Genomic DNA, 15,429 nt, shown 5'->3' with positions numbered 1-15,429 from the left:
CCCATTCATGCTAACTAAAGCACTGATTCATTTATTAATTTATCTGCTGATTTTATGAAGAGATAGATGCTTACTGCATTTCATGAAGATTATTCTCATTTGGAAGATAGAAAATAGACATGTAAAGAAATAAACTCATTATAGAGTATGGTGAATTCCATGAATATCATAACCCAGGTTATGTGACCGAGACTGGCAGTTGGCTTTCTTCCAACAAAATAATGCTGGACTTGAGACTCATGTGATGAGAGCAGACAAACCTGTAAGAAGTCAAGGAGAAATCAGCATCCCTAACATAGGGCACCTCTCAGGCAGCACAACTTTACCAAAGTAGTTAAGGGATTCAGACTACCTTTGCATAATGAACACATGTATGTGTCTTATTTTCAAAGATTCATTAAGGATGCAGCAGATAAATAAGTAATTGTACTTTATTTTTTCTTTCTCTACTAATCAGCTATGAACCTGGTTTCCTGGGAACAATCCCCTAAAACTAGAAGAAAAAAACAGCCTTTAATTCCTACCCCTCAAGTTTTGTTTTCTATAAGCATTCTCTTTAATGGAGTTTCAATGTGATAACATTTTGGTTTGAGTTTGTTCAATTCTGCAACAAGTATGTCTAAGCAGTAAGGTACAAGAGATATCCTTAGATTAGGATATTATTCCTCTTCTAAGGGCTCCCCAAATTAAGTTATCTCCTTTTCTTTTGATTTTGTGTAATACACCTACTAATGACAATTGGATCTATCAAACTCTCAAAGACCAAAGACAAAGGGAAGATTTGGGGGCAGGCATTGTGGCGTGGAGGGTTAAGCTGCCACCTGGCATGCTGGAATCCCATATGAGTGCTGGCTGGAATCCTGGCTGCTCCACTTCTGATCCAGCTCCCTGCTAGTATGCCTGTGACAGCAGTGGAAGATTGCCCAAATACTTGGGCCCTTACACCCAAATGGGAGACCTGGATGGAGTTTCAGGCTCCTGGCTTTGGCCTGGTCCAGCCCTGGCCATTGCAGCCACTTGGAGAGTGAACCAACGATGGAATATCTTTCTCTTTTTACTAATTGTTTTCACCTAGATTGTCTCATAGAGAAGCAGATGAAAAAACATGGAGGCAATGATTTCTATTTCCAAATGCTACACAAAAAACCTAGGGACAAAGAGGAATTTGGCCTCATGGTAACTAGGTAGGTTTCTACTTTCTCTGCTATTGCCTCTTCTCACCACCTGCTTACAACTCTGCTTCCAACCATGTAGGGCATTCACCAAGTACACATATTCCAATTCTCTAAATCGGTAGTAACAAACGTGAGAACAGGATGAGACCAGACATGCATGCTTCCTGAAGCTTATCACCGCAGCTGCCCAAGGCCAACTTGATTCTAAGGCTCAGAAGGTGACTTGCTTCTACTAGCCAGACGTGCCATAGCATGGTATGGCAGATTCCAAATGAAGGAGCAGTTCTATGGATCCTTGTACATGCATGCTGCATTTGTAAGAACTTCATCATCCCAAGAAAGATAAATATGTTCTAAAAGCTCCTTTTAAAAATAACAATGGATTTCTCTCCAATTAGGCTAATAATTTGCCATCTATGAAGTCTTGGTGGTATATAATTCAAAATCTTTACAAACTATGCATTATGGTAATTTCTCTTAAACTAAGAGCACAGAAATTTTCTACTTTGTCAGTTTAAAAGTTGATGTGAGTTTTCATGGCCCAAATATGCAGAAGTATGAGCAAATATTTTGGACTTCGGATTCTGCTTATAGGCAACTTCAGGATTCCCCCACCTACCCACCCAGTGATATGTTTGTTAACACCAATTAGCAACCAAAAATAAATGACTCTTTGTCTTCAGAACCTAGGAGCTTATCATTATGAGATGCAAAGAAAGCTTTCAAACAGAGCTAGGCAAAGAAGAAATGAGTGACGCCACAGAGCTTCACAATGATGCATATGTGTGGGGCTTCAGGAGCTGCAATCCTTTGTAACAGTGTTTCAGCCGTCAAGCAGGGAACAGAGGTGATGTCAAATGGTACACTAGCACAGCATTCTATAACACTGAATCCTCTCTGAGAGCTATCCCACCTTCAGTTCTCTTTGAGGTTTTCTGAGGGGGAAAGTTAGCTGTTTCAGGAATATATTAAACACGCCTCCAGTGCCAGCTAGTCTTTGTAAACCAAGAGGAATAGGGCTCAAAGCTTTCAGCAGTCAGCAATGTCCAGCTAGAAATTGATCACGATTTCCCAGTTTTGTAATTGTTCTCCTAATTCTCTTCCTCTTGTGGGAGATATTCCACTTATAAACTCATGTTTATACATGTTTCTGCAAGTAACAACTCAACGCAAAGAAAGGCATTTGTTACTAGAATAGGTGTCAAGTAGTTACCCAGATGGAGATAATGTGATTTCTACTGTTCCAACAATATCAACTTCTAGGCTCCTTGGACCAACTCATAATATTCAATGAACGTTTTCCCACAGACAGTTGTGGTATCAAAGTCAGCCTCCCTTTCACAAGCATCCCACAGGACTACCACAAGTGTCATCAACCCCATGCTTTGATAGATAATGAAATTACAACCAGGAAAGATTTAGTGCTCTTTCCAGTTCCATCAGATTGTCAGAAATTAAAATTTGTGGGGGTGTGATGAAGAGAACAATAGTTGTATACAATTTCTTATGCATGGAATCCAAGTGCATTAGATGGGATTATCATTGGCTTACATTAAAGGAAGAAGAGACAGGAGAGCAATTACTCAAAGCCAATGTTCTTTAGTATGTATTGATCTGCAAATGGACAGTTCACATAACTTAACCAGATCTCAAGCTGCTGTAGCATTTAATTCAAAATTGTATCTGTAAGTAAATAAAAATTAGGTGGGCTTATTGAATTAATAACACATTTCAAAAGATTAAAAGCCCTAAATGGATCAAGGAATCAGTGAAACTCTCCTCTGTTTACTGGATGGGCAATAGAGGCGCCTGCAGTTTAGCATGGTGTGTTCAAGCACATTCCTAGAGCCAGAAGTGGGCGTGAGCACACACTGTCCTCAAAACAGGAAATGTATGCATTACAATCATTGTCATCCCAAACATTTGGCTGTAAAATGTAGACAAAGTTGTAGGAGCCAGCTGGCATCAGTTGATTATGAACACTTACATACATACTCAAAAAATGCTTTCATTGTTAATTTTGTCTATTCTAAAACTTAATATCCCTAAGAATAAAAAACTTATATTATAAAAAGCTTTACAAAACATAAGTTATTTTGAAAAGCCTGCTTGCTTTTAAATGCTTCAAACACTGAGATACTAAATTCATAAGGGGAAGCTTACAATAAAGAATGCTAAAAGGTAAATTATTAAAAAGATTATATTAAATGCATCAGTTTGGTAACATAAATTGATTTTGCTTCTGTAATATCTCCAATAACTTAAGATGAGTAAGATCACTGACCCAGGAAACAGACCTTCAGAAGTTACTTTTTAGGAAAATAATATCTTGCATTCATATTCAGATGTTTGGAAGGATTATTAAAAGTAGTAAGAGTCATGTCAACTTTCAGAATATGTAAGTTGGAGTATATAAATAGACGACATAGATTCTGCTTACTAAAAATTCCCAGTCTCAAAACAAACTTGACTAACAAAGTCACTGAATTTAACAGGATTAGAAAATGAACAAATTATATCAAACATAATTTTATAATAGAAAAATGAACATTCCCTATAACTTCTTTAGATTTTTATTTATTTATTTGACAGAGTTACAGACAGTGAGAGAGAGAGACAGAGAGAAAGGTCTTCCTTCTGTTGGTTCATTCTCCAAAGGGCCACTACAGCCAGAGCTACGCCGATTCAAAGCCAGGAGTCAGGTGCCTCCTCCCGGTCTCCCATGTGGGTGCAGGGGCCCAAGCACTTGGGCCATCCTCCACTGCCTTCCTGGGCCACAGCAGAGAGCTGGACTGGAAGAGGAGCAACCAGGACTAGAATCCGGCACCCATATGGGATGCCGGCACCACAGGCAGAGGATCAACCTAGTACGCCACAGCGCTGGCCCCTCCCTATAACATTATTTGTTGTTCTGTGGCAGCAAAAACTTCGTAAGAGGACCAAAGTTAAAAATCACACTAAATAAGTCCTTTTGGTATATGTTCTTCAAGGACTCTCAAACTTGCCTTGACCCCTGACATCATGAGGAAGCTGGTACACAGATGGAAAATAGTAGAAATAACATCTAAAAAGACCTCCATTCAGTCTCACAGAACACTAACTGGGAACATACAGTACAGACTCATGAACCCTAACAGACATAGCAGTACATCAACAGTGTCTCTCTGGGCTATCGATACAGAGAATGTTCCATAGGACTTTGCCCACCGACCCCTGTCCTGGGGAATGCCTTGTTGACTGGGAAGCCTGTGGAGACCGGTGAGCACACGAGGAAGCAGGGGTAAACACAGTCCCAGTAGATGGGAAAATGAATACGAAGACATCTGAAAACAGTTCCATTGGAAAAGGACGCAATTTCTTCCCTCTTAAAGAGGAAAAAGCACAAAGAACTGAACAGAACCACAAAGATGATTACAGATTTGGAATCCTAAGTTTGCAAAGAGCCATTAAAAAATTAAAATTCCCACTCAGGAGAAAAACTGACTGAACAAGGGTTCATTAATTAATGTCATCCCAATGTGTGTATAGGTGCATTTATGGGGAAAAGAACCATATGGTCTCCATGTTTGGCGAAGTTCAACAAGAGAACACATGTGAAATGCAATATACAGTTAGGAGGCTGGTGAATTTGAAAGGAAAATTCATTACAACTATTGCATAGTGGCTATACCATGAAGTTCACCTGATTGAGAATCATGGGGCTTACATTATAGTGTTAAATTCAGTGGTAAATTAAACCAGTATGACTTTTTTTAAAAAGATTTTATTTATTTATTTGAAAGAGTTAGAGAGGCGGGGGGGGGGGGGGTCCTTGATCTGCTGGTTCACTCCCTAATTGGCTGCAACAACAGGAGCTGTGCCAAGAGCATCTTCCCGGTCTCCCATGTGGGTGCAGGGGCCCAAGGACATGGGCCAATCTTCTACTGCTTTCCCAGGCCATAGCAAAGAGCTGGATTGGAAGTACAGCAACTGGGACTCGAACCGGCATCCATATGAGATGCTGGCACTGCAAGCAGCAGCTTTACCCACTAGGCCACAGAGCCGGCCTCCCGGTGTGACTTTTAACAATCATTTAATATCTCTGGACTCATTTTCCTCACGTATAAAAGGAGAATACTGGATGGCTCCAAAAACCAAACAAAAATAATATCATGACTGCAAGTGTGGATGAAAGATTCAAATTTTGTTTCTGTGGCTAACTGCTTGTAACAATTTGCACCTACCCATAACTTGAATTGTCATCTATAGCTTCAGATTAATACTACTACCGTTCTCATGTGTTTGTTGAGAAGATTATGTGAATAAATATATGCATATAAAACACCCAACACAATGCCCATCTGCTGCTGTAGAAGTAATAGATGTTATCTCCAGCTGGTTAAATAGGAAAGAGTTTATTAAAATGGTGCTGGATCACAGAGATTTGGGATTTGGAGAAACAGATTGAAAATTTAACTTTTAGAAATGAAACCCAAAACCACATCAGATTTGCCATGAAAATAAAAGTACCCACTATCACAGACACTCAAACTAAAGTTTCCACCATTTAATTTTGGATCGGAAATCAGTTTACTTACTACAACCTATGACCATCCTAGCTGTGAAAGAAGTAAGTATCTCACAGTTTCATATTCTATAAAAGGCAGCTTTGCCCAGATGCTCCAGATGTATAAAAAGTTCAGATGCTCAGTGGCTAAATTAAATTCAATCTACTCAAGATTCAACTTCATACTAAAATCAGATGCCAGAATTATTTATTAAAGAAGGTCCAAGGCAAAGAAGATGCAACAACATCAACTCTCAAAGAATCTGCAGCTCCAACATGAAGACTTCAAGTGTCCATTCCAGGAGGAACTGGTTTCTTCAAACACTGCAAATCTATAAACTGAGATTCTGGTTAGGCTCAGCATCCAACGTTTAAAATAAAGCCACTGGATTTATACCTAAAATTGGCTATAAATCTTCAGTTTATGTAGTTAAAGGGATTCCACACATTTATATGTGACATGAGAGAAAACAGTTTCTAAGTCTTTGGACAAATAAAACAGAGTTTATTCCCTCATGGAAAAAAACAAAAACAGTCTATATTATTTTTCTCTGAACTATTAATACATTTGTGTTGCTAGGGTGAATGCATCCCCGGAGGAGGCCATCAGAGCGGGCGGGGAAAAGGGAGAGAAGGGCAGTTATAACTGGGCTTTATCTATTTTAAACTTCTCCATTATGAAAATAGTGCCTGAAATACCAGCAATCCAGAGTCCAACTGTCCTTCCCGAGTAATGGACAGCTATTCCAACCCCGTGACTCACGCCCAGTGCTAACCTTAAATTGGCCTACACTACCACCACCGGTGCATTCCACACCCAGTGGGTGGTTGACAGAGCAGATGGGGGCGCTCTTCCTCTTCCCCACCACTGCACATGTGTGTGCGTGCACGCGTGCGCACACACACACACAGTGTACAGGAACTTCAGGGTATTCTCTGAACCAGCCAGACTCTGCAATTCCCCTAAAAAAAAATTTGTGGGGAATCTTTCCAAGGTTGATAAAACCACCCCAGAAATCCTAGTCAGCTTTCCTGCCTGATCCTTTGAGCCGAGTAAATAAACCCTCCTACACAAGTGATAGGCACAAATAGTGTGGTGTCGTTTTTAGCAGTAATAGCCATCAAGAGACAGGACGTGAAAATGAAAAAGGTTTGTCTGCTATAGGGGCCTACTTCTCAAATTAGGAGAGGAAGCTTTCAAATCAGAAATTCTGGAAGATCTATTTTGCATGGCATGAGAGTTCGGTTTCTTCAATCTAAAGGATCAAAAAGTCTGGCAAATGCATACTAAATTTATTTAAATAATACATGTAAATGCAGAAATGGATTCAGGGCAGGACCATCACCCAAGCAGAGACATTTGGCCCAGACAGGAGGATAGTGGTTTGGCAAGTAATATGCCTCTCTCTCAGCAATAAGCATGGGATATTTTCTCCTCAAAATTTTGTGTAATCAGACTATTGCAAGTCGGGGTGGGTGTCTGGCCTAGCAGTAAAGATGCTGGTGAAGAAGCCTGCATTCCTACCAAAGTACCTGGGTTGAATGCACACCTCCAGCTCCTGGTGCCAGCTTCCTGCTAATGCAAACCTTGGGAGGCAGCAGCAATGGCTCCACTAGCTAGGTCCCTGTCACCCTCATGGGAGACCCAGATTGGTTCTTGGCTTTGGCCTGGCCCAGCCCGGGACTTCTTAGGCATTTGGGAAGTGAGGAAGCAGATGGGAGCTTCCTTTGTGGCTGTTTGTCTCTGTCTCTCTCTGCTTCTCAAATACAATTTTTTAAAAAGTTACTGGAAATTGGAAAACACTTGAAATGCAGCAGAGTTTGCTATTTAATGGCATGGTAATTTTTTTTCTCATAAATAAGGAGTATTTTCACATATCTGTTGTAAATGACTAGGTTTCCCCATATCAAGGCAGCAAAATACAGACACTAGACTGGTCAGCTCTGAAGGCAGATTTCTGACTTCTCTATATGTGACAGCGGCAACTTGCTGGATTTTTCTGGGCCTCTGGGTCTTCTCTAAAACAGGACAAGCATAGTGCTGGGGATGGGTAGTTGGCACAGAAGTCAAGAGGCCACTCGGAATGCCCACATCCTGTATCAGACTGCCTAGGCTTGATTTCTAACTCTCTGTCCGATTCCAACTTTCTACTAATATGCCCACTTGGAGGTAGCAGGTGACGGCTCAAGTATTGGGTTCCTACCACCAATGTGGAAGACTCAGCCTGAGCTCTAAGTTCAGTCTGACCCAGCTTTTGTAGGCATTTGGGAGATGAATCAAAAGGTGGAAAGTCTCTCCCCCTCCCCTTCCCCCTTTACCCTTTCCTATTTCCCTCTCCCTACCCCCTTTTCCTCTCCCTCACTCTCTTTCAAATAAAATTAGTTAATTAATGGATAATAATGTCCTAAATCTGTAACATTGCTGAGGGGCTAGAACACCATCCAGCATACAGGAAGTACTACATAGGTGTTTGTTAGAAAATAAGTCAATCAAACATTTATGTCCCCTGCAAATGGCAAATTTGTATTTTTTAGGACATCCTTGGTTGAGATATAGATCATTTAAGCACAAGACATTTCATTTTTCATTATCCTTCCAAATAATACTTCAGGAATATAGGGTAAGATAAAAGTATGCAAGGATGTTATAGTCAAAATGTAAATATTCAATAAGGTGAAAAGACCTAGCTGTGTGAAGCAACAAATGATCAAGGCAAGGCAGAACATTTGTCTGTTATCTTTCCTATGATTATTTAAAGATGCATAGTATAAATTATTAGGAATAAAGAAGTAATCATAACCACAGACATCATTTTGTAAAAGATTCATTTATTCAGGGCCTGTGCTGTGGTGCAGCAGGTTAAAGCCCTGGCCTGAAGTGCCAGCATCCCATATGGGTGCCGGTTCTAGTCCTGGCTGCTCCTCTTCCAATCCAGCTCTCTGCTATGGCCTGGGAAAGCAGTGGAAGATGACCCAAGTCCTTGGGCTCCTGCATTCACATGGGAGACCCAGAAGAAGCTCCTGGCTTCAGATCAGTGCAGCTCTGGCCGCTGCAGACATCTGGGGAGTGAACCAGTGGATGGAACACCTCTCTCTCTGTCTCTACCTCTCTCTGTAACTCTTTCAAATAAATAAAATAAATCTTTAAAAAATAATTTATTTGAGAGGCAGAATTAATGACAGAGATGGAGAGAGAGAGAGAAATCTTCTATCCACTGGTTCATTCCCGAAATAGCCATAATGGCTGGAGCTGGGCCAATCCGAAGCCAGGAGCCAGGAGCACCCCTCCCACATGGGTACAGGGGCCCACGTACTTGGGCCATTTTCCACTGCTTTCCCAGGAGCATTAGTAAGGTGCTGGATCAGAAGTAGAGCAGCTGGGACTCAAACCAGCACCCGTATAGGTGTGCTGGTACCACAAGAGGTGCTGGTACCATAAGAGGAGGCTTAGCTTACTACACCACAGTGCCAGCCCCTACAGACATTATTTAAAGAACCTTTAGGCTAACCTTTATAAATAATTGAGAAAGGCTCAAGTTAGTACATATGAAGTATCATTTAACAGTATTACTCTAAGCTGCTCTACTTTGATTTTAAATATCAAACAGCTACCATATAAGATAATGTGTTTAAACAACTAACATGTATCTTTTAAGAATGTATTTTAGGGGCCAGCACTGTGGCATGGCAGGTAAAACTGCCACCTGCAGTGCTGGCATCCGTTATGGGTGCCGGTTCAAGATCTGACAGCTCTACTTCCAATCCAGCTCTCTGCTACGGCCTGGGGAAAGCAGTAGAATATGGTCCAACAGCTTGGGCCCCTGCGTCTGTGCAGGAGACCCAGAGGAAACTCCTGGCTCCTTGCTTCAGATCGTCCCAGTTCTGGCCATTGCGGCCACTGGAAAGTAAAACAGTGGATGGAAGATCTCTCTCTCCATGCCTCTGCCTCTCTGTAACTCTGCCTTTCAAATAAATAAATAAATAAATAAATAAATAAAATAAATAAATATGTATATACATATACATACATACATATATATGCTTTGAAAAATAGTTGGAAAAGTTGGCTGCAACTTTTAGCAGTAACTATTTCTAAGGATGGCTAAGGTTTTACACTGGAGAATTTGTTTTTTTTTTTTTTTTTAGTCTATGTATTATGTTTTCTTTTCAACTATGTACTATATTATAGCATAATAATTCCTTAAATGTCCATTGTGTTGTTAGTAATGAATGAAATTTGGTTCCTTAACATTTCTTTTCTCCCAAAATCACAATTGAATACAATGAGGAAGAGATCAAAGCATGCCTCAGTAGTTTACCTTTGCACAATAAATCAACTACTTCAGGACCCACACCTTCAGTTTTGAGCCCCCAGAGTTATTTTTGTGTCTTTAACTCTTGAAAAAAACAAAGATACCACTACAGAGAAGATTCAGCATTAATGAACCATCCTATCAATCTTGGGAAGAGATTGAAGTCCCTCATCAACCTTCCCCCAAATTAGCCAATTTACTTCTCCAAATGTTAATCTCAGTAAGTTTCTATGTAGGCGCCCCATTTGCTTGCTTAGCACATGAAAACCACCTAATTCCAGAGAGTCAAGAAGGGGATGGCTATTGAATACACAATTCTATCATGTCCCAAGAGCTGTGCCATGCATGTTGATGTATTGTCTCCTCTGTGCAACAGCTACATTGTTTTATTATTGTTGCAACAGATATTATCCTCACTTCCATATGAGAAAAGTGGGGATAGGAGAACTCATTTGCCCCTGATCATCCAGATAGTAAACAATGGAACCAAGCAGTCCAGCTCCAGGACCTTTATTGCCACAACACAGCCCTCAATTGAAGTTTCCAGACATTCAAGTTTAAATTATAATAAGATGCCTTGATGATCACGCTTTGGTGAGTTTGTTGCACAGAAGAAAAACATAAAAGTCCTCCATTTATTAAGAAGATAAGACTTAACATGAGATCTATCATAATAAAATCAACAATTTAAAAGTTATAGTCCCATATATTTAGCTATCCCTTGACATTTTTTCATGCTGCTCATCTCAGGCAAAGCTAAAGCACACGGCATGGTGTATTATTCACGTAACAGACTTTCACTTTTATTCTCTGGTATTACTTGTCAAAAATAAACATATTCCTCATTGTAAATAGGTTCTGAAAAATAATCAAGGAAATCAAACTAAAGATTCCATGGCTTTGTTTTCTCCCTCATATTCCCTACTGTGGATGTGCAGGAGAATGGACAAAGAAAGTATGGTGGCCCTCCACCTGGCTGGGATGCTGCACCCCCGGAAAGAGGCTGTGAAATTTTCATTGGAAAACTTCCCCGGGATCTTTTTGAGGATGAGCTTATACCAATATGTGAAAAAGTGAGTCCAGATTTAACATTTAATCTTCCTTACTTTTGAAGACAAAAAAAGCTACTCCTTTTACTCTGCTTTCACTCTCATTCTTACTCATCAGTGATGACTTCTTTTCCCACTGCCGTTCCTCAACCATGGACAAAGTTCAGACCCTCCGCGCTGGCACACCGGGTTCTAGTCCCGGTCGGGGTGCCGGTTCTGTCCTGGTTGCCCCTTTTCCAGGCCAGCTCTCTGCTGTGGCCAGGGAGTGCAGTGGAGGATGGCTCAAGTGCTTGGGCCCTGCACCCCATAGGAGACCAGGATAGGCACCTGGCTCCTGCCATCGGATCAGCGCGGTGCGCCGGCCGCAGCGCGCCAGCCGCGGCGGCCATTGGAGGGTGAACCAACGGCAAAGGAAGACCTTTCTAAAAAAAAAAAAAAAAAAAAAACAAAAAAAACAAAAAAAAAAAAACCTTCAGACCCTCCTAACCATTGGTGAGTGTTCACTTACTGCTCACTGTCTTGACTCTGATCTTCATCCTGTTATGGACAGCTTGAAGTTCCATTGCTAATAATTTCAAATGTACAAATTGTTCTCCAATCCCTCCACTAGTAGGCCATCTCACAGCCAACTCAATGCCTCTGTCAATCAAGAATCACACCACAAAAACCAGGCTAAAAGATATGCTCCAAATTGGCATTTTGACATGATTTCATAAAATGCAACATTTTTACCAAAAAAAAAAAAATGTGCCAGGTCAAGCATTTGGCACAGTGGCTATGCCTCTCCTTAGAATGCCTGCATCACATTTTGGAGGACCTGGGTTCAAGTCCTAGTTCTGCTCTCCACTCCAGCTGTCTACAAATGTACACCCTGAGAGGCAACAGATGGATTAAAACCTTGATCTATGCCACCCATGTAGCAGACTTGTATTTTGTTCTGGGCTCCTGGCCTCAGCCTGACTCATCTCTGGCTGTTGTGGGCAGTTGTGGAATTAACCTCTGTGTAGAAAATATTCATTCTCTCTCTCTCTCTCTCTCTCTCTCTCTCTTTACTTTTCAAATAAATAAAGAGTATACCTGTCAATATAGATCCAAAATAATTTTTTCCACAACTCCAAATTTCTTTTCTACTTTAATACATCAGGAAGATTCAGAATATGGATTCTCAACATTGTTATATAATTACTAAGTAATAAATGCTCTTAGTTTTAATCCTGAATAATAGGTGATTTCTAAGTAAATCAAAAATTAAACAGAATTTAAAATTAAGATTTATTTTTAATCTGTTACCTAGAAATTTTTAGCAACTAATTCATTCCTGGAAAATTTAATAAATATGACAAATTGCTTTCCCTACATGTAAATATTCATTGTGTGTGTGTGAGAGAGAGAGAGCGAGAGAGTAAGAGAGAAAGAGAGAAAGAGAATGAGAATATCAGCCTCAGATTCCAAACTGTATTCCCATTTGGTATGTGAACAAATTGTGAGGACTTAATCCTATAAGATGCTTAGATTCTTAACCTGAAAACCAGTATCAACACTCAAAAGATAAAGATGAATGTTCCAACTCCTTCCTAATGAACCCATAAGAAATTTGTGTCCACCACTAGACACCATGTGATTGGATGGGGAGGGGTTGAGCTTCAGGGCAACAAACCACAAAGGGAAGGTAATGGCATTTAATGACACTGCTTCTCCCTACACATGTCCATCATGTCTATTTGGGCCACCCTTACAACAATCCACAATGATAACTGGTAAAGTGGGAGAGATTCATATGTGCACAAGTAGCAGTGTTGCAGCCAGAAAGATAGAGTGAATGCTCTCCTATTGTGGAGGTCCTGAGGCTGTCAGTTATCTTAAGATTAGCACAGACGTTTGTCTACAGATTGAGAAAATAACAGGACTACCCAGGTGCCAGAGTTGTGGCACAGCGGGCTTAACTGCCACCTGCAATGCTGCTAGCATCCCATGTGAGCCCTGGTTCCAGACCTGGCTACTCCACTTCTGATCCAACTTCCTGCTAATGCGCCTGGGAAAGCAGTGGAAGATGGCAGTCCTTGGGCCCCTGTACCCACGTGGGAGACTTAGATAAAACTCCTGGTTTTGGCCTTGTCGAGTCCTGGCCATTGTGGCCATTTTGGGAGTGAACCATTCAATGGAAGACTCCCTCTCCATTTGCTTTTCAAATAAATAAATAATTTTTTTTAAAAAAAGTAACAGGGCTCTATGGATCATCCCCTGAAAAGAACCCGTGTTCATGCTGATATCATGACGGAGAAAGACCAGTTATGAAGTGAGCTCAGCAACATGCCAAATGGGTAGTCTTGATTTTTGTTTTAAACATCAGTGATAGACTATAATCAAAAGCAAACTATGGAGACCTCAGAGGCCAATTTAGAGGATGGACAAATCTATCAAGAAGTTGTAGTTCTGATGACAAATGCATTTTTAAGTCTCTAAGACACTACATAAACTTCAAGAAAATTGTGTGATGAAAGGTCATTTGCTCTGTCAAAAATATTTAACTCATCCTGAAATGGCACTTGGACATTTCTTTTTAACTTGACTTTTCCCATACGTCAGATGATTGATCTACACCTCACATGAAAACATGGAACCCAATCCACATGGGATGCAAATGCTAAATACTGACAGGAGGCAGACTTTAGAAAACATCATCTGTGTGTGTGTGTGTGTGCTTATGTATACACATGCATGGGTACTACTGAATTGGAAGTATAAATGTATAAATATAAATTTTTGTTTCTATTGCTTATAGATTGGTAAAATTTATGAAATGAGAATGATGATGGACTTTAATGGAAACAATAGAGGATATGCATTTGTAACATTCTCAAATAAACTGGAAGCCAAGAATGCAATCAAGCAACTTAATAATTATGAGATTAGGTAAGATCATCTTTCCCAGCTTAAAAGTCAAACAATGCATCTGCATCTGTTTTTTTATCTTGTTTATTTAATATAGTATATACCAAAAATGCCAAGCCAGAAAAAAATAGGTTTGTATTTTCCTTGGTGGACATACACTTGTTTATTTAATATAAACACTATATGATGCATCAAACTATACTCCATGAAATGTTCAAAGAAACAAAATTCATTAATTTATCCATTTCATAGATTTGTGCTGGTGCTTTCAAAACATTGGAAATATGTCAAGGTACAATTTTCTATTCTTATAATAAGGAAATGAGATTATTTAACACAATAGGAGAAAATAAACCCAGGGGTGGGATAAAGTTGTTTGAGGAAGCAGCTACTCTAACTTGATGTGTTAAAAACTGTTCTATGGGAAATTCAAACTTGATCTAAGATCCAAATGAAGAGAGTCAGCCATGACAGACCTGGGGAAGATTGTTCCAGACAAAGATAACAGCTAGTTCATAGTTCCTATAATGAGCTTAACATGTTTGCTGGACAGAAAGAGTCCATGTGGCCAGATAGGATAGAGGGAAGAACTGAAAATATTTTAGTGGAGAGCCTTGTACTCCGTGATGATGAATTTGAATTTTATTCCAACAAAAAGGGGAAATCACAAAAGGGTTTTCATTAGATTCATGGTTTTTAAAAGCAACACTCTGACTCTTGGGTAGAGAATGTACCACAGCAAAGTGAGACCAAGAGCAGGAAGTCGCTAAGGCTGTCACAGTACTTGGGATCTAGACAAGAGGCAATGACTGTCGGACAAGAGGGTTAGGTGGAGGTAGTTAAAAAAAAACTGGGGGGGGGGGGCAGATTTGGTGTATATTTTGAGTAGAAAAGTTTCTACCCGTTTGAGTAGAAAAGTCTACCTAGAAATTGGATTTAGAATGTGAGAATTCAGAGGACATCATCATTTCAGGAGAATGATCCTTGGATATGGTAGTGCCATTGAGCTGAAAAAGTCTAGGGAAATAGCTGGAAATAAAGAAGAGCTCTGATTGGGGTACCTTACATTAGAGATACACAGATACACATTACACATCCCATGGAGGTGGGGGGACACTGAGGAGGTGACTGTGAAAGCAGAACCAGGAGACGGGCCACCATGAATAACAATTTGAGGGCCAGCCTAGTACAGATAGCATTTAAAACCATCACAGTAGAGGAGGCTACTACAATATAGTTGACCCTGTGCAATCAATAGCCCATGTAAATAAAATGGAAATAAGGGTAACTCCACGAAATCACTTATTTAGTTCTAAAACCTTCATTTGGAAAAGGAACTATGGTAAATGCTTTCCCAGGGAAAGTCTCAGGCCACCTGGGAGGAAGAATAATAGCACAGCAGAATTTAAAAAGCCAGAACAGGTGCATTGGGTCAGCCAGGCTTCACCTGACTG

At 40.2% G+C, this 15,429-nt stretch overlaps 1 protein-coding gene across 3 annotated transcripts in view; it reads left to right on the top strand.

Annotated features, from left to right (window-relative positions):
* A1CF (APOBEC1 complementation factor) overlaps positions 1-15,429 on the top strand; it is an 81,655-nt gene that overhangs the window by 36,883 nt on the left and 29,343 nt on the right. For all 3 annotated transcript variants that reach the window (XM_062214077.1, XM_062214076.1, XM_062214079.1), the window contains 2 exons: positions 10,973-11,107; positions 13,866-13,996. In XM_062214077.1, coding sequence (XP_062070061.1) covers positions 10,973-11,107; positions 13,866-13,996 — 266 coding nt within the window. The remainder of the gene's footprint in view (positions 1-10,972; positions 11,108-13,865; positions 13,997-15,429) is intronic.

The sequence above is a fragment of the Lepus europaeus genome, chromosome 17 (genome assembly GCF_033115175.1).
Source record: "Lepus europaeus isolate LE1 chromosome 17, mLepTim1.pri, whole genome shotgun sequence".
Classification (NCBI taxonomy): Eukaryota; Metazoa; Chordata; class Mammalia; order Lagomorpha; family Leporidae; genus Lepus; species Lepus europaeus.
The sequence above is the reverse complement of the archived record's forward strand: the minus strand, read 5'-3'. Positions and strand labels throughout refer to the sequence as shown.